Source organism: Dreissena polymorpha, chromosome 6 (assembly GCF_020536995.1).
Source record: "Dreissena polymorpha isolate Duluth1 chromosome 6, UMN_Dpol_1.0, whole genome shotgun sequence".
NCBI classification, from domain to species: domain Eukaryota; kingdom Metazoa; phylum Mollusca; class Bivalvia; order Myida; family Dreissenidae; genus Dreissena; species Dreissena polymorpha.
The window spans coordinates 15,902,793-15,921,763 of NC_068360.1; the positions used below are offsets into that span (position 1 = coordinate 15,902,793).

The 18,971-nt window shown below is 36.5% G+C and overlaps 1 protein-coding gene across 1 annotated transcript in view; it reads right to left on the reverse strand.

Annotated features, from left to right (window-relative positions):
- Positions 1–429: 429 nt before the first annotated feature.
- LOC127834336 (fibrillin-2-like) overlaps positions 430–18,971 on the reverse strand; it is a 121,919-nt gene continuing 103,377 nt past the window's right edge. Inside the window, exons 80-87 of the mRNA XM_052360082.1 lie at positions 18,076–18,134; positions 17,433–17,635; positions 14,780–14,892; positions 14,524–14,594; positions 4,005–4,252; positions 3,406–3,515; positions 2,742–2,812; positions 430–2,489 (exon numbers count right to left, since the gene is read on the reverse strand). Of these exons, the coding sequence (XP_052216042.1) occupies positions 2,291–2,489; positions 2,742–2,812; positions 3,406–3,515; positions 4,005–4,252; positions 14,524–14,594; positions 14,780–14,892; positions 17,433–17,635; positions 18,076–18,134 (1,074 nt within the window). The 3' untranslated portion in view covers positions 430–2,290. The remainder of the gene's footprint in view (positions 2,490–2,741; positions 2,813–3,405; positions 3,516–4,004; positions 4,253–14,523; positions 14,595–14,779; positions 14,893–17,432; positions 17,636–18,075; positions 18,135–18,971) is intronic.

Here is an 18,971-nt window from a genome sequence, read left to right on the forward strand (position 1 = left end):
AACATGAACGATTGGTGTTTGATCGCCTAAGGTGCCGCTTTCCATATATTGCCATCCACCTAAAATGTACATTACTTGTTTTATTCTCTATGACCTGTTTGAAATCCATCTTTTAACCAACAAATTCGCTAAGCTTACTTATGCTAAACTGATACCTGCTATTACGATGTCTTCCGTCTGTTCAACTAATGAAGGCGTTATTGACAATTATCTTTGCGCAGTTTTGTTGTGCTTTCGATGTACATTTAGTCCGTTTAAAATGTGTCTTGGGTAAAATGTACGTTATGTTTAAAGTACGTGTCATGTTTAAAAGATATGCTCATAAAATATTTAATAGAAAGATGTGCATTTATCATCAATTACAAACCGATAACATGGCCACTCTTTTATAAATACAATAATAAAATACAAATAATTTATTGTCAATCAGATTTTATTCATCTCAGCATTTTGTGATTGTAAAACTCATAACAAAAGATTTACGCCTTAAAGTGTCCATATCGGCGCATATAAATGATATGTAGATATATCAGTAACAAAAACAATAACCAGCATTAATACTTTGTTTTGAATCATTAATTTACATTAAACGCTTTTGAAAAATTACAGTAGATGAAGCAGCAAGCATTGATTATACAATATACTAAACAATCGTATTTTTTCAGTAAAGGCGTGTTTGTGAAACTCCCGTCGCTAAAACAATACACAATATGTGCATACCTTATATAAAAGTAAAACTAATATATCAGTGTCCCAATACAAACCATTGCCATATTTTGATTTACAAAGACTTTGTCAGCAGCAGAAAAAGCAATTAAATATAAAATGCATGGGCATCTGTTCATTATAAAATTATTTTAAGTCTCTATAACGCTCAAAATCAACGGAAATTTCGTAATGTATTTCGTAAAATAAAGTTAACACCTAAATAATCAGTGTTCCTTATAGCAATAGCCACAATTTCAACGCGAGATGTGATATGATTACATAGATTTTTAAGTAGATACAAAATGCTCGTTTTTATTTTTTTGTGACACAATTAATTCCATTTTAATTTCCCCCGAATATATCTATTCATACGATACACGAACGTCCATGTAAGTGTTCATGTGTCGTATGAATAGATATCGTTGCGGGAAATTAAAATGGAATTTAATATGCAAAACAATAATAAAAACGAGCATTTTGTATCTACAAACATCTATTTTACCAGACCACATTTGGCGTTGAAATTTCGGCAATTGCCATAAGGAATACTGATTTTTAACTGGTTAAGTTTTTTTTACGAACAATTGTTTGAAATTTACGTTGATTTTGAGTAGTCATGTTACTTTAACATTGCTGAAACGATAAGCTTACGAAACATTTGAAAGATTCAAACAAACACTGCAATAATAAAATTGAACGTAAAGATGGTAGTTGAGATGCCTGCTATTTCCGACCGACAAATAATTGCACCAACACAAAAAATATTCCAAATTAAGAATTGCAATATTACAAAATTAATAGTTCAACAAATACCAACACAAGAATGGACTATTTATAAATTTATAGTTGAAATAAATATTAACAAAAAGTTCAATGAAATGTTTAAAATGTGTGTCGATTTGCTTTTTAGAGAGACTTTAAGTAGGTTCCACGCATCTAGCAATAGGTTCGACATCAATGACTCAAATAAAGAACAAACATTGTTAAAAACATACAAGAATATAACTTAAGGTATGTAAACACGGTTTTTCCGATAACTTATAGTAAATACCACCGGACTCGCAATAGGTTATGAATTACTGAAAAAAACATTATCTTTAATGTGACATTAGTTTATATTGATATCGTGGGTGGACGATTGAACATAAACATATGAGCCGTACTATCCGCACAAGCTAATCAGGGACGACACTTTACGCAAAAAATGTATTTTCGCTAAGAATATACATTTTAAACGAAAATATCATAAAAGCGGAACGTGGCGTCACTTTCTAGCCTGTGCGGACTGCAAAGGCTAATCTGAGGCGACACTATCGCACATGCATTAAACCCCCTTATAACAAAGCAGGGCTCATATCGCAAAATAACCGACACAATTTCCTTTTTTTTCCAAAAAATTAGAATTCCACAAATTTACTTGTCCACGAAAAATTCAAAAAGTCATTTTTATAAAAAAAGAAGAAATGTCATGCCGACGAATGCACTTGATTTATACAGTTATAAAGAAGTTTACACAAATAAACTTGAAGTGCTATTTCCGGTCACTTGGAGTGGTTCCCACAATCGGTTCCGCGTTGCTACTCTACGCTTGTAGTGACTCCATGAACACGAACAGGGCACCGACCTTCAGGGCAACCGTGCCATCCGGGAGGTCAACCCTTACGGCGTTCTCCTTCATGATGTTGAGGAGGAAGCTGACGAAAACGTTCTTAATCTCCTCCTGGATGATCTCTTCGAAGATGAGCTGCACGTGTGCGTACGGTATGCCACTGGATTCCATTCTGAGATAGGAATACATATATAAGCATCGTTCTGGGAAAACGGGTCTTAATTCATGCGATCGGCGACATAATAAATATTTTATATTTATTTTAAATAACCAGTTGTAGATGTTAAGATGCATTTATCTTCTGAAAATTATTCCGAAGTTTCAAAGTATTTTAAAGTGATTTCAATTTAGGATCGAACAAAGGAACACATTCTTTCTGTAATTTGTTCGATCCCTTTATCCAACATTGAATGCCAATACTTACGTGAAGGAAGTGATCTTGCAGCCCCCGTAAGGGTACAAATTGCGGCGGGGGTCACTGTACCAGGCACTCACCTGCAGGAACACAAAAGTTCCATTTACTATTTAATTCATACATGAATAATCTTCGATTATGTATATAGTTAACCACGATGGAAACAAAATGTATGTATCATAATGTTAACATACTGCGTCACTACTGTTAAATAAGGCTGCCTATAAGTATTCCGGGAAACACAATTCAGTTTTGGCATAGCGAGACAAGGTTTTGATTCGGTAAACTAAACCACGGATCTGTAAAAACAGTATTTGTTGTATCCCGGCTGAACAACGCGGAGTTCCAAAACTGTTAATTAAATTTACCGCTTGATGACATGCTGACAAAACAGATACAATGGGCGTGTATTAACAAAAGCTCATCAGATAAAACGAATTTATTGGATTATTTTAAACAAATCTTATGTAGTCTTCGACGTTGTGATTTCATAGAAGTGTTGTAATTAACTGTTTAAACCAGTTAACGTTACTTCCAGCATATCTGTTTGCAAGCAAAAAACATTTGATTAAACAAAACTGTAACTGACTTCACATGCTTCGTTAAGATTTCCATTATAAGCAAAGTGAATATTTGCCCAGATGAGTGGGAATTTTTCTTCTGTATAACTCACATCTTTACAAAACTCCCCAGATACATTCATATACTGGGCCGATGAGCTGTTTTGCATGGCCGGCGTCAACGTGAAGTTCAGAAGGGGAATGTCGAGCGTCAGCGCTGTCGCTAGAAGCAATAAAACATGCTTATAATTCAATACTTGCGTTATACTCTGAAAGAAAGGCACTGTTTAGCCTCGTTTTAAGAAAACCGGGCTTAATGCGTAAAGTTTCGTCCCTGTTTGATGATTTTCATTTTAACAAAGTCTAGTTTTACCAGAAATAATGTGCGGACTGCACAGGCTAATCTGGAACGACACATGCATTAAACCCCGTTTTCTCAGAGCGAGGTTCATTTTCTAATTATGACGTACGATACACAAAGTTTTGTAGTTTTCATTACGAAACAATAAATGAGCTTATGAGGTTTGACGTAATATTTAAAAGCAATTTAATTGAACTGAGCATCATGAAAATATTGATATAAGAAAGAAAATTAAAAGTATAGATTTCAGCATTAATACAACATCTTAAGTTATATTTAAAGCCAATTACAATCACGTTTTTAATGTTTTTATATGTAGCGCGTACATGCATGCTATATTAGCCTACTTACATTTAACGTTAGGCGGGTTCGTTATCCCGCCGCCTCCCATGAAATTGCTCGTGTTCACCCGGATGGCAGTGTGTGTCAACTGGCGCGCTATGACGTCACCGAACAATTCATACGTATTCACACCGATAGTAACATCCGGAAACGACTTAATGACTTGCTGGAATTCGCTGCTCATCACAGGCACCACGCCGTCGAACACAAGAGATACCGTTGACTGCATTTCTGCACCAATTCGGTTTCGGTCGTAGCTGAAAAATAGATCAGCATATTCAGCGGCCAAAATCGAATCGGTGCTGAAAGACGTTCTGCGATTCTTGTGTTCTTATTAAGTTACAAAATACCCCCTTCCCCCCCCCCCCCCATAAAAGGGGGAAAGGTAGCCAAATAGCTTAAAATCAACATTTTGTAGCACTTGATTTTAGTCGACAGGATAACGACATTTTTTTTTCAAACGAAATATTAGCCTAAAAGTGTTCCATTTAATAGAATTTAAAGGTTTCAATTAAGAAAAAGCATCTTGCGGTGGATTGAAGTTTTCGTCTTTGTACAGAGAACTTAAAGTATATACAGAAATAACGACATAATTTATATGATGCAACTGTTAACGGACTTGCACGCAAAGGTCTTAAAGACTCGAAAGAGACATAGGCCAAAGAAATGTGCGCTATACAGATTATAAATGTCGCTTTTCTCACCGCCATTTAGTTAACTATGCATAACGATGTAATCAGAGGTATCAAACGGTACGTTTGAAACAGTTATATATAAAATATAATTAAATAAAGAATATGTAGAAATATACCCTTCAAAATAACGATGTGTAGACAACTTTCTATAACGACGGTATTGCGTATAAATATAATGGTGTTTTTGAAAATAAAGGACATATGAAAAATAGGGGAATTAAACAACGAACTTAACCCATTTATGCCTAGCGTCTAGAAAAAAGGCATTGGAAAACAGCGTAGACCCAGATGAGACGCCGCATGATGCGGCGTCTCATCAGGGTCTTCGCTGTTTGCTTGAAAGGAATTTCTGTAAGAAATATTCTAAATATGGAAATACATATACTAGACATCCCTCATTTAGAAGGATGGGAGAGTCCACAAGGCATAAATGGTTTAAATATGGTGGGCACCATGGGTCTGTTTCCGCTAATAAACACTAAACACAGTCATACTAGCTTAGAGTTCTTTTATTCAGAGTGTTGAAACGAAAAGCGTTAAAAAGTGTGTCTTGTTCTGTGAAAATTGGGCAAAATGCATGTGCGTAAAGTATCGTCCCAGATTAGCCTGTGCAGTCCGCACAGACTAATCAGGGACGACACTTTCCGCTTTAATGGTATTTTTCGTTTAAAGGAAGTCCCTTTTTACCGAAAATATAGTTTAAGCGGAAAGTGTCGTCCCTGATTAGCCTGTGCGGACTGCACAGGCTAATCTGGGACGATACTTCACGCACATGCATTATGCCCAGTTTTCTCATAACGCGACTCAAAATAATCAATGTTAAAAAAACAGGTTATACTCATTTAAATAAAAAAAGCACTGCATTACACACACAAACAAACATTCGACAGTACTAAACGACGAAACAATTGGATGTTAGAAATACTACCAGGGAAGAAAAACAAGCAGATATCAATTATATAACAAATATATATATATAGTGCAACACAGAATAAATAATCAATTCAAAATACATTGTTAAAAATAAGTCGGAGTTATCAAAGTGTAACGTAAACTATTCACTTCTCCACAGTAAACCGAATGCGATATTAGTCATGATGGATATTCCGTCAAACAAAAAAATAAGCAAAGATTCAGCTTTATCGTCTCTCGTGACATTAATATTAAGCAGATGTTTTGAAATGTCTTCTCTAGCCACTGAAGGGCGTTGAGGTCATTGAGACGTCTTGCACTAACGGGTTGGCTGTTTCCGGTCGAAATTCTGTTTCCGGTACTCTGAAATCGGCTATAGAAAGGACGACCGTGCTTCCAAACATTATTTGACGACTCGCATTTTCCTTCATGATCTTAATTATCCTATCGACTAATGGAACCGCGCCTTGTTGCGTAATGACCTCGTTAAACCGCATGATGACCTTCACATAGGGCTTCGTTCCGTTCATCCTGGAAACAAAACATACGCAATTGATTTGAGCCTCGCTTTGTGAAAAGGAGGATTAATGCATTGCGTTATGTGTGGTCCCAAATTAGCAGGTGCAGTACGCACAGGCTTATCAGGGACACCACTTTCCGCCTAAACTTTTTGCTAAAATGAGACATTCTTGAAACAAAAAATATCATACAGCGGAAAGTGTCGTCCCTGATTAGCCTGTGTGGACTGCACAGGCTAATTTGGTACCACACTGTACGCACATGCATTTAACCCCCTTTTCATAGAGCACGGCCCAATTATATTTTGCCGAAACGATTCATTGGGTTGTTCATCATATATTACCCTGCCGCAAAAATCCCCACCCACTATGCGGATTCAAGCCCGGACCTCTCGGTTCTAAATCAGGCAGACACTCAACCGCGTCTCTATTAAAGCTAGATCATAAAGCAAGGCAGTACAAGTTCTCCTCTACCCCACCCCGCTACACATATAGCGACTTATTTACATGTAAACCGTTTAATGGTAAAACTTTATAGTAAACACATTTTCAATATTTTACTTGTTGCATTGCTTATTTATACGTTTTTTTTATATTAGCCCCGTACGAGTAATATAATTTTATCCTTGTATTAATAATGGTTGCTTTTATAATTGGCTACATGTTATTCAATACACACTTCTTATAATTGGAACCTATAACACGTGTTTTACTTAAGTATATATCGGCAGTTTGAAAAATGTATTTACTAACAAAAATACACAAGATAACGTACCCAAACGAAGAAAGGCCGCACCCATTGTTTCTTGCGTAAGACTGAATGCCACTGTCGAAGTTGCTTAACCAGGGATTCACCTTCAAAGAGATAATGAATAGTGTTAGTGCTTTTTTAAAAGCGGAAGATTCACTCTGCTTGCTTTAACAAACAAGAAACCGTCGGAGACGGGTGATGCTCCCCAAAGGTTTTGGTCACAATATTGCACTATATATTCAGATAAAAGGAAACGTCTTGAGGGCACAGAAGTTGGGGGGACAAGATTTTTTTTTTTTGAAAAATTCAAAGGGCCATAACTCTGTGAAAAATCATCCGACCTGAACCCGCTGATAATATGCACATCTCCTCTTCCCATAAAGTTTCATTGAATTCCGGTCATTAGTTGAGAAATAGCCCGGACAAAAATTGTGCACGGACGGACAGACAAGACAGACAGACGCACACATGGACAGACGAAGCGGCGACTATATGCTCCCCCCAAAATAAATTTTGGGGGAGCATAAAAATTAATAAAGCTGAAAATAATTATTATGGTTTACACCAATGACTTGGAAATGTAATATATAATGAAGGTAGTCATTTTATGGCTAATTGTAAGCAACATGTATCTGTCCCCAGAACACATTATAACAAATATGATTACAGATTTCTATGATTAGAGCCAGTTTCAACACATGCTATATAATCCATATAAACGCATTGAACAAAATGCGCAAACACTTTTTCATCAAAAAACTAACTTACAAAAACCGGGACCTGTTTTTACAATTTTTAGAGGTTAGTCTATGAATAAAGAATATTCTTTGAATTGGAATATTCAATAATAATTGCTTAGTCTGTATATATTAACTGGATGCATTTCCTTTATTCTACGTATACTATTTTTTCTTCAGTCTTAAAATGAGTAGAAAACATACCATGATATCAATCCACGACAGATCAATACTGAAACCTTAGCCCATTTATGCCTAATAGACTCTCCCATCCTTCTAAATTGGATCAATTTATTTCCAAAATTAGGGATGTCTAGTATATTTATTTCTATATTTTGAATATTTCTTACATTAATTCATTTACGCAAACAGCGCAGACCCTGATGCGGCGTCTCATCTGAGTTATCGTTGTTTGCCAAGGCTTTTTTTCTAGACGCTAGGCATTAATGGGTTAAATAAGATTATTTGGACATTTTAATTGTGTTGCGAAGGCAAGCATACAATGGTTCATTACACGTGTACAATATCGCCTCGTTCTGCGAAAAGTGGGCTAAATATATGTACGTAAAGTCTCATCTGGTATTAGATTGTGCAGTCCGCAAATGCTTAACGAAACTTTCTGTTTTAAATTATGGATTTTTTGTTGTTTAAATCTTCTACTCGAAAATTGAGTTTAGGCGGAAAGTTTCGTCCCTGATTAGCCTATGCGGACTGCAAAGCTTATCTGGGACGACATTTAACGCACATGCATTAAAAAAGGATTTGCTCAAACGGGGCCTAATTATTTTACTTTATACAGAAAAGAACAAGACGCATACCTTGGAGCAAAAGGAGCTGGCAAGGGTTTGGAACTCCGGTGAGGTTTGATTACTCAGGGCGGGGAGCATCGTGAAGTTCGCGAGAGGCATGTCGAACGTCAAAGCAGTTGCTGAAACATACGGCAGTGTGTGTGATTCAATTTAACGCCATCGCTCAGTCAAAACATGTAGAAAGTGTCCCCAAATAACATACCGGAACTTAACCCATTACCACTTAGATACGCATTTTAACGCATTTGTCGTCCTTTAAAAAGTAACATTTAACAAGCAAATTAGTTTAATTGATATCCCCCGCCAATATGCTTCTGGACACAAAAGTGTTATATTTGACACTCAAAAAAGCATTTTTTTCAAGACACAAAGGGCAATAACTGCTTTATTATCCAATGGTGTACAATGCCATTTGGCGTGCATCATCCTCTTATCCATATATATACTTATACCAAGTTTCAATGAAATCCGTCAAAGCACTTTCAAGATATGGCTCCGGAAACAAAAAAGCATTTTTCCAGGATACAAAGGTCCATAACTCTGTTATTAACAGATGGTGAACAACGCCATTACGCTTGCATCATCCTCTTTTCCATATATATACTCATACCAAGTTTCATTGAAATCCGCCAAAGCACTTCCAAGATATGGCTCCGGACACAAAAGTGCCGGACGGACGGAAAGACGGACGGACGGACAACGCCAAAACAATATCTCTCCGCCTATGGCGGGGAATAATTAAATAGAAGATATTTGTTGGATTCGGTGGATTATCGATTTTAATTCACGAGTAATCAAAGATTTTTGTTCTATGATCACGAGTAAATTAAAATCGATATTAACAGCGAATCCAACAAATGTTCTTTTTATTTTATGCTTTGTTTCACATTTTTTATACATTTTTAAAGAGTTTAACTAAAGAATTTCGCTGGGATATTGACGACATTTCGTAAAAAATGACGTAATTTCACAGTAAACAGAGAAATTTATCGATAATTTTTACTGTTAATTTTCACTGTTAGAAACAGTGTAATTATCAGTTTTGATTCACTGACATTTCTCTATAAACCACCGGAAAGCATAAAAATAAGGTTTTTCTTACTAGATCCAAGTTTTAAAGGTTTCAGTTCCAACCTTTTCAGTTCCAACCCAAAGATCCTGATTAGCAGAAAACAGCATACAACCTGAACAGACTGCGAGTTATTCACAGGCTGTTCTGGTTTTATGCTTTTTGCACATAGCCATTTTCACTTAGCGTCTAAGTGGGAAAGGGTTAACGAATTAACACAAGCTCAACATATCGGTGACCTCCTATACAGGTCAATATTAACTTCTGACAAACCAAGTAATACGAAGTTATGCTTTTTTATTTTGTTCTGATTTAATAAGCCTGTCAAAGCTCTGCGCGGATGATGGTTGAGCACATGAATTACTAAAAAACGAACGCACACTCGAAATCGTGTGTTTTTAAACATATAAACAGTGCAGTTATGTACGTTTAAATCTTATTCTTATTGTTTTCTACGTTCATAGAAACATAGTTTCTTTGCAATTGTGTTTGTAAACAGATTAAAGAACACATTATTATTAATTGCAAAAGTATGCTTATAAATTAGTAAAATGGGATGAACCAACTTAATAAGTCCATGTTACTGAAATGAGAACCTTAATATTATTTCTGCGATATTTGTTAACTATTAACAACCCATATAATTATACTGTAAAACAAGATGTGTGTTTGTCAGAAACATTATGTCCCCTTTTGTGCCGCTTTGAAGCTATATATTTGAGCTTTGACTTTGAAGGATGACCTTGACATTTCACCATTAAAATGTGCAGCTCCATGCGATACACATGCATGCCAAATATCAAGTTGCTATCTTCAATATTGCAAAAGTTATTGCAAATGTTCAAGTTGGCGCAAACAAACAAACACACAAACAAAGCAACAAACCAACAGACAGGGCAAAAACAATATGTCCCCCACAATAGTGGTGGGAGACATAAAAAAGGTATATACAGTATTTACTACAGTATGTTTATATTTTATTTAAAAAAATCACTTACTGAACACGGGAACCAAAGGCGTGGTGGCCATATTGTCGAGGAATTGGCTGATATTCACCTTGATATGGTCCGTCGCCCCGATTTTTGATACAATATCACGGCCTATGTAACGATAGACCGCACTTGACCCGGATATTGGAATAACTCTAAAGCTATCCAAAATGCTCTGAAGTTCGGGGTCCAAAATCGGCGGCTTTTTGTCGAATAGCAGGGACACCGTCGAGAGAAATTTGTCGGTCCGGAAGTTGTCGTAGCTGCGACACAAATTATGACATCATATTCGAACATACAGTTATATACAAGGGCTTCGTTCTCGCTCGATTTTGACGTGCATGTCCTCTTTCACATAATACGGAGTCTCAAAAGTAGCCATATAAAAAACGAATTGAGCCTCGATTTAGTAGAACTGAAAAATGATTAGTCCCAGATTAGCATGTGCAGTCAGCACAGTCTAATCTGGGATGACACTTTCCGCCTAGATTTAAAATAAGTTTAGAAGGCACTTCCATTAAGAAAAATTTTTCTATTCATAAATGCGAATAGTGTTGATCCTGATTAGCCTGTGAAGACTGCACAGGCTTATGTGGGGCGACACTTTGCGCACTTGTATTAAGCAATGTTTCGCAACATGACGCTCAATTCTTCTTTTACAGGACCAGCATTAATGTAAAAATAGTACGAACAAGAGATGTGTTTGTCAGAAACACAATGCCAACAATCGCACCGCTTTGAAATAAAATTTCAATATATCATTTCGCAGGTTTAGAAATTATCTCCCGTTTAAAGCTTATTACTTCCCTTGGATTGTATTTTGTTACTTTTAACCTTGAAGGATGACCTTTACCTTGACCTTTCATCACTCGAAATATGTGAGGTTCCGTGAGATATACATGCATGCCAAATATCAAGTTGCTATCTTCAATATTGCAAAAGTTATGGCCAATGTTAAAGTTTTCGGACGGACGTACGGACAGTTCAAATGCTATATGCCACCCTACCGGGGGCATAAAAAGCTTATCTGTGATAAATGATTTTTTTCACGACGTCGAAGCATGAACGGACAGTACAATCGGTATTTACATCTCGACATCTATAGTTGCTGGGGGGAATGAACAAGGATTTCATTCCACAACCGAAGCTTGAGCATGTCTTTCTGCATATTACAGCTGATTTTGTTTGTTTATATGGTCAGTCAAGAACCGTAAAATGGAGTTGTACTATATTGAAAAATGTTTTTTTCGCTATGTTGAGATATACCAGAACGGCCACCGGAAACAGTATTAAACCAAAATTACTCAAATTGAAGTACCATTTTTCCTTTAAGATTTGCATCTTTGAGATAAAGTTTGCGCTGAAAGTCTTTTCATTGATTAACAAATTATTATTGTGCTAAACAAATGCGATTTTGTCACTATGAAATTTATAAACAAAGTTATTCTTCGCATGGGATTGTTTGCATTATCCCATGTGATTTTTTGTTTTACAGTGGGATATGTTGTTTATTTTTCCCATGTTTTTCCTATGAGAATTGTTCAGCGTGGGGTTTGTATGCTTACGTATCTATGTTTAGTATTGTACAAGTAACTTTGCTGAGTTTTGTTTCATTTATGTTGATTTCTATACAATTTTCTTTGATATAAAATATCCCGTTTCTATACGGAAAAACACCCATGCAAAACAAACAAAAAATCCAATAGGAAAATAAAAATAAACACATAGGAAAGGCTATTTCGAACACACACAAAATAATAAAAGAGAAAGAAAAGTAAACACATACACCAATAAAATATTTCAGAGAAGTATCGAAAACTTAATGTAATTTATGAATATCTTAACGGAAAAAGGTACTTAAGTTTGCGAAATTTCGGTTTCGTAAAGTTTTTTTCGGTGACCGTTGCAATTAGTTCTGTTATTACAACTAAGTGTACTTACATCGTTAACAATGCAACCTGCCGTATCTATGAGCGAACAATCAATTGGTAACTTCTAACAAATCAATCAGATTGCTTTCTTAGATTAAAATCTATCGTTCTAATCGTATTCACACTTGTTTAAATCATTTAACTGTTATAATGTCTGAAGAGATATATATGTATAAACGTATGCGTAAATGAAATATGTAAATATGTTTGTAAGTACTGGCTTACATCGTTACATTTGCAACTATAAGTTAACTTAACTATCGCACAGGTGGTTAGCGTGTTGCTATGATATTAATTAGTGAAAAAATCATTTTGAATGATAAATAATCATATTATCACAAAAAAATTAACTTTTCTGCAAAAAAAAAATTACTATCAAATTATATATAACAAGGTATGCAACTCAACATCACCACAAAACGGGGTGCATGGCTTTGAACAGCCATTTCCTCAGCAATTGTGCAGCGATTTTTACGATTGCGGTCTTATTCAACGCAGAAATATATTTCCTTTCTGGAAATGTAATGTCTTGCAATATTTTTATAAATGCTGGGTCAACTTTTAAGAAATAACACGATACACAACTCGCATGACCCAGTTGACAATGATCATGCAGTCTTTATGAATGAAATCTCCAGTTGTAAAGACACACCTCCGCATTGGACCAATGAAATCACTCGTGTGTTTAAAATATCAGTTAGTTGAAATGTATGTAAACAAAGGTTTCAAACGGCGCTGGACAGTTAGTCTTGATGAATAATGTAACGACAAGAACGGTAATAATGTTTTTTCATACGTTTTATTGAATTATGGTATCGAGGCACATGAACTTTGTAGGGAAGATTCCCTTTACTCCGTGAAGATTTCAGTCTTAAAGACTGCATGATCATTGTCAACTAGGTCATACGAGTTGTGTATCGTGTTATTTCTTAAAAGTTGACCCAGCATTTGAAAACATATTGCAAGAAATACACATTTCCAGAAAGGAAATTCATTTCTGCGTTGAATAAGACCGAGATCGTGAAAATCGCTGCCTTATTGATGAAGATATGGCTGTTCAAAGCGATGCACCCCGTTTTGGGGTGATTTTGAGTTGCATACCTTGTTATATATATATATATATATATATATATATATATATATATATATATATATATATATATATATATATATATATATATATATATATATATATATATATATATATATATATATATTTGATAGTGAATTTGTTTTTCCATAAAATTTAATTTTTCGTTATAATATGATTATTTATCATTCAAAATAATGTTTTCACTAATTAATATCATAGCCACACGCTAACCACCTGTGAACTAGCGTACGTCTACTTAAGGTGAAACAGATATCGAACGGTACACCTTGATTAAATTTTTAATTATAAAGAACGATATAATTTGCTACTTACATTTTTTACGAATAGCTTTGAAATATAAAACTGTCAATTCTTTTAAGAAAAAGTCAAGATAATTTTTAGAGGCAGATACGTTCTTTTCTTTAATCGGACTGTATTAGATGAAAGACTCTAACTGTGTCATACCAAAATATTGACGTCAGGCATTGATTGAGTATTAATGGGTGAACATCGTCCAGCGAATCACGAAAAATTTTTAAATCTTGTTTAACATATTTCGAATTTCTGAAATAGGTTGACAGGAAGGCATGTTTCACACTTCAAACTATTGTTCGGGTTTTATCTTTCGGAGATAATGGCATGGCATGAATAGATGTTCACTACTGAATCCCTAAAAATATGATAAACTTGAAGACTTGAGTAAAACATTGCACTGAAAAAGGTTACATTCCACTAAGAAACGGCCGAAAGAAAACGTTGCAAAACAATCGATTTTGATCCGTGTCAAGTTCTTTCTTGGATTGAACGTGACATATCTTTTTTATTGCATAAATCGCTTCCGCTTAGAATGGCCTTTAAGAAAATGTATGGTTATGGGTGTCTCTATGTGCAAATGTTGCATTTATTTTCGCTAAAAGTTGTCGCTTTTACATTGAATTATATAGGGAAACTATTTAGTTTATTATGACCGTAAGATTAGAGTCAGTTCAGGCGGGGTGTTAGTAAGAAATCAACGCCCTCTTACTTGTAATTGTGGATAAAGCACTTGAGGTATCGGCCGCCAAGAAGCGATGAATTCCTAAATGCCTCGGTCATCTGTCGAAAATAAATCACAACAATGTGCAGGGGTAAAATAAAACAGGGTCGAAATGTGTAAACATTGAGTAATTTAAAAAGAGTTCTGTTGGTTGTTCATTGAGTTTGATTGGCATATGGCGACTGGTTAACGATAGCAATAAAGCTTGGTAAAGTATGTGGTGTATATTTACGGATTGGTGTACCTTTTCACAGAAGTACGTCTGTTTATTGATGAACTCGCTACTGGATTGGTTGAGAAGTTGGGGGTCCCATGGTGATCCGAAATGCGAATAGGTAACATTCATTATCCAGCCATCTGAAACATTCTAACACAGTCAACGATCAAGTAAGACAAAGAAGCATCACTTACCGAACCTAATGATGCACGTTTAGGATGTTCGACAACACTTACCGAACCTAATGATGAACGTTTAGGATGTTCGACATCACTTACCGAACCTAATGATGCACGTTTAGGATGTTCGACATCACTCAACGAACCTAATGATGCACGTCTAGGATGTTAAACATCACTTACCGAACATAATGATGCACGTTTAGGATGTTTGACATCACTAACCGAACCTAATGATGCACTTTTAGGATGTTCGACAGCACTTACCGAACCTAATGATGCACTTTTAGGATGTTCGACAGCACTTACCGAACTTACTGATGCACGTTTATGATGTTCGACATCACTTACCGAACCTAATGATGCACGTTTAGGATGTTCGACATCACTTACCGAACCTAATGATGCACTTTTAGGATGTTCGACAGTATTTACAGAACCTAATGATGCACTTTAAGGATGTTCGACATCACTTACCGAACCTAATGATGCACTTTTAGGATGTTCGACAGCACTTACCGAACCTAATGATGCACTTTTAGGATGTTCGACATCACGTACCGAACCTAATGATGCACGTTTAGGATGTTCGACATCACTAACCGAACCTAATGATGCACGTTTATGATATTCGACATCACTTACCGAACCTAATGAATGCACTTTTAGGATGGTCGACATCACCTACCGAACCTAATGATGCACGTTAAGGATGTTCGACAGCACTTACCGAACCTAATGATGCACTTTTAGGATGTACGACATCACCTACCGAACCTAATGATGCACGTTTAGGATGTTCGACATCACTCACCGAACCTAATGATGCACGTTTAGGATGTTCGGCATCACTTACCGAACCTAATGATGCACTTTTAGGATGTTCGACATCACTTACCGAACCTAATGATGCACTTTGACGATGTTCGACATCACTAAGCGAACCTAATGATGCACGTTAAGGATGTTCGACATCACTTACCGAACCTAATGATGCACGTTTAGGATGTTCGACATCACTTACCGAACCTAATGATGCACGTTTAGGATGTTCGACATCACTTACTGAACCTTATGATGCACTTTTAGGATGTTCGACATCACATACCGAACCTAATGATGCACGTTTAGAATGTTTGACATCACTTACCGAACCTAATGATGCACTTTTAAGATATTCGGCATTACTGACCGAACCTAATGATGCACTTTTAGGATATTCGGCATCACTGACCGAACCTAATGATGCATTTTAAGGATATTCGTTAGCACTGACCGACCGTAATGATGCAATTTTAGGATATTCGGCGTCACCGACCGAACCTAATGATGCACTTTAAGGATATTCGGCATCACTGGCCGAACCTTATGATGCACTTTTAGGATATTCGGCATCACTGGCCGAACCTAATGATGCACTCTTAGTATATTCGGCATCACTGGCCGAACCTAATGATGCACTTTAAGAATATTCGGCATCACTGAACGAACCTAATAATGCACTTTAAGGATATTCGTCAGCACTGACCGAACCTAATGTTGCACTTTTAGGATGTTCGACACCACTGACCGAACCAAATGATGCTTTTTAAGGATATGTCATATGAAAAACGGTTTATCCCAAACGCGACTTATATACCCGCACCGCAAGTTATGATCAATTCACATAGCTCAGGAATGTGTTAATTACTTTGCCTTGAAAGAATGTCTAAAACATTAACATTTCATCGTGATGGCCTATGTTAAGTTGTATTTAACCGTTTTAAGAACTACAGTATTGACAATATTTTGCGGAAAGAGCAGAAATACCGTCCGACCTTGTTACAACCGACCGACCCAGAGACCCCAATATATATCTGCTTCCTGCGTTGGTAAAATTTACATCTCCTAAACACAAACTTTAACTGTACGAGTCTCGCTCTGGGAACACGGGGCTTAGTGCATGTATCCGTACAGTGTCGTCTCAGATCAGGGGCTTAGTGCATGTATCCGTACAGTGTCGTCTCAGATTGGGGCTTAGTGCATGTATCCGTACAGTGTCGTATCAGACGGGGCTTAGTGCATGTATCCGTACAGTGTCGTCTCAGACGGGGCTTAGTGCATGTATCCGTACAGTGTCGTCTCAGATTGGGGCTTAGTGCATGTATTCGTACAGTGTCGTCTCAGACGGGGCTTAGTGCATGTATCCGTACAGTGTCGTCTCAGACGGGGCTTAGTGCATGTATCCGTACAGTGTCGTCGCAGATTGGGGCTTACTGCATGTATCCGTACAGTGTCGTCCCAGATTAGACTATGACTCCGTACAGGAAAGTCAGAGGCGACACTTTTTGCCTAAACCGGATTATCGCTAAGAAAAAAGAAAACAAAATAACAGCGGAAAGTGTCGTCCCTGAGTAGCCTGTGCGCACTTCACAGTCTAATCTGGGAAATACTTAACACACATGCATTAAGCTCCGTTTTCCTAAGAGTGAGGCACATACACAAAATCCATTCAAACATACCGTACGGAATTTTGTAGTACTGCACTATCGAATCAAAATAGACAAGCAGCTGGTCGACTCGGTTGCCGATGTAGAGACTGTTGTAGCGTTCAATGGGCGTAGCAACCGCTATACGATCAGCCACCGCACTCTGCGCACTAGACGGGTTCAGATTGGCAAAGAAGCTCAGATTCACAGTCACGTTAACGAACGGCTGAGAATTTCTGAAAAATATATATTGTGCTATGTACGTGAATAGGAAACTGGGTCCCATAAACAAGTTAAGTACAACTTGACTATTGTATTTCAAGATTTCATAAATCATGTTATACTGGAAACCTTTTTTTTTCTTAACATCAAATCTTCATCACACAGCTATCACTTTGTGAAAAGAATTATCGATCGCAAACGACATTAAAGTTATAAGTAAATTATAAATTTCGTAAATACTTAAATAACTGTGTAATTCTTTATCTTCTGCTACAAACGTTATTCTTTTCTTTGAAAGAAAACATGTGCGTGTTATTTACATGTACAGCGGATGTCATGTCAACAAAGATCAATTCAAGATCTATTATAATACTATTATACGAACAATAATTTGTAATTCACCGACGGTGATAAAGTGCATTGCAAAATACTGCATTCAACAAGACAAACGTACTTGAATCCAGTAACACGGCATGTGTCATATGACAGGATGCCCTGCATTATGGTATTGATCTGAAACGAATACAATCAATATTTCAACACCCTCGCAGATATTTGACGGGAACTAGCATACATGTATCTGATTCAATCTCTTTCTTCATTACCAACCACGTGATGATAGCCTAGCCGCGTGGTACAATTATTTACCGTTGTTATTTTCACTTTTTTTAATCAAGGTGTGTTTTTTTCTTATTATGAAACAAAAGTTATACACTATTTTCAAAATATAAAAGAAAATAATACAACTGTTCATAATATAATACTTAAACTAAAACATTTTAATTCTTATCAAATCTGGCAAGATCTTTTTGTGATGGCAGAAATTGTATGTAAGAGAAAAGAACGACAACTCTGCGTTGAGATTTTCAATATTTTGGAACAACTGAACATTTTAACAAGGTTGATATGAGCCTCGCTTTGGAAAAAACGAGGGTCGATGCATGTGCGTAAAGTGTTGTCTACGATTAGCCGTTGAAGTCTGCGCAGGCTAAACACGGACGGCGCTTCCCGCTTTTATGGGGCTTTTTTCGTTTAAAGGGAATCCTTTCTTAAGGAAAACCGAGTTGAGGTGGAAAGTGGTGTACCTGAATAGCCTGTGCGGACTACACAGGCTAATATGGGACGTTACTTTACGCACGTATGCGTTTAGTATCCCAAAACACGGCCTATACCCGTCATCCATATACAGGGCTACGCGGAGTACGGACTGCGTTCTATTGCGTATTCTATTATCAGTATAACGAATATAGAGAATAATAGGTTAGTGTTGATTATAGATAAGGTTTATCATTGAGAGGCTTAGAAAACAAAAAGCACGAGCCTTTGCGAGTGATTTTTTCGTTTTACGTG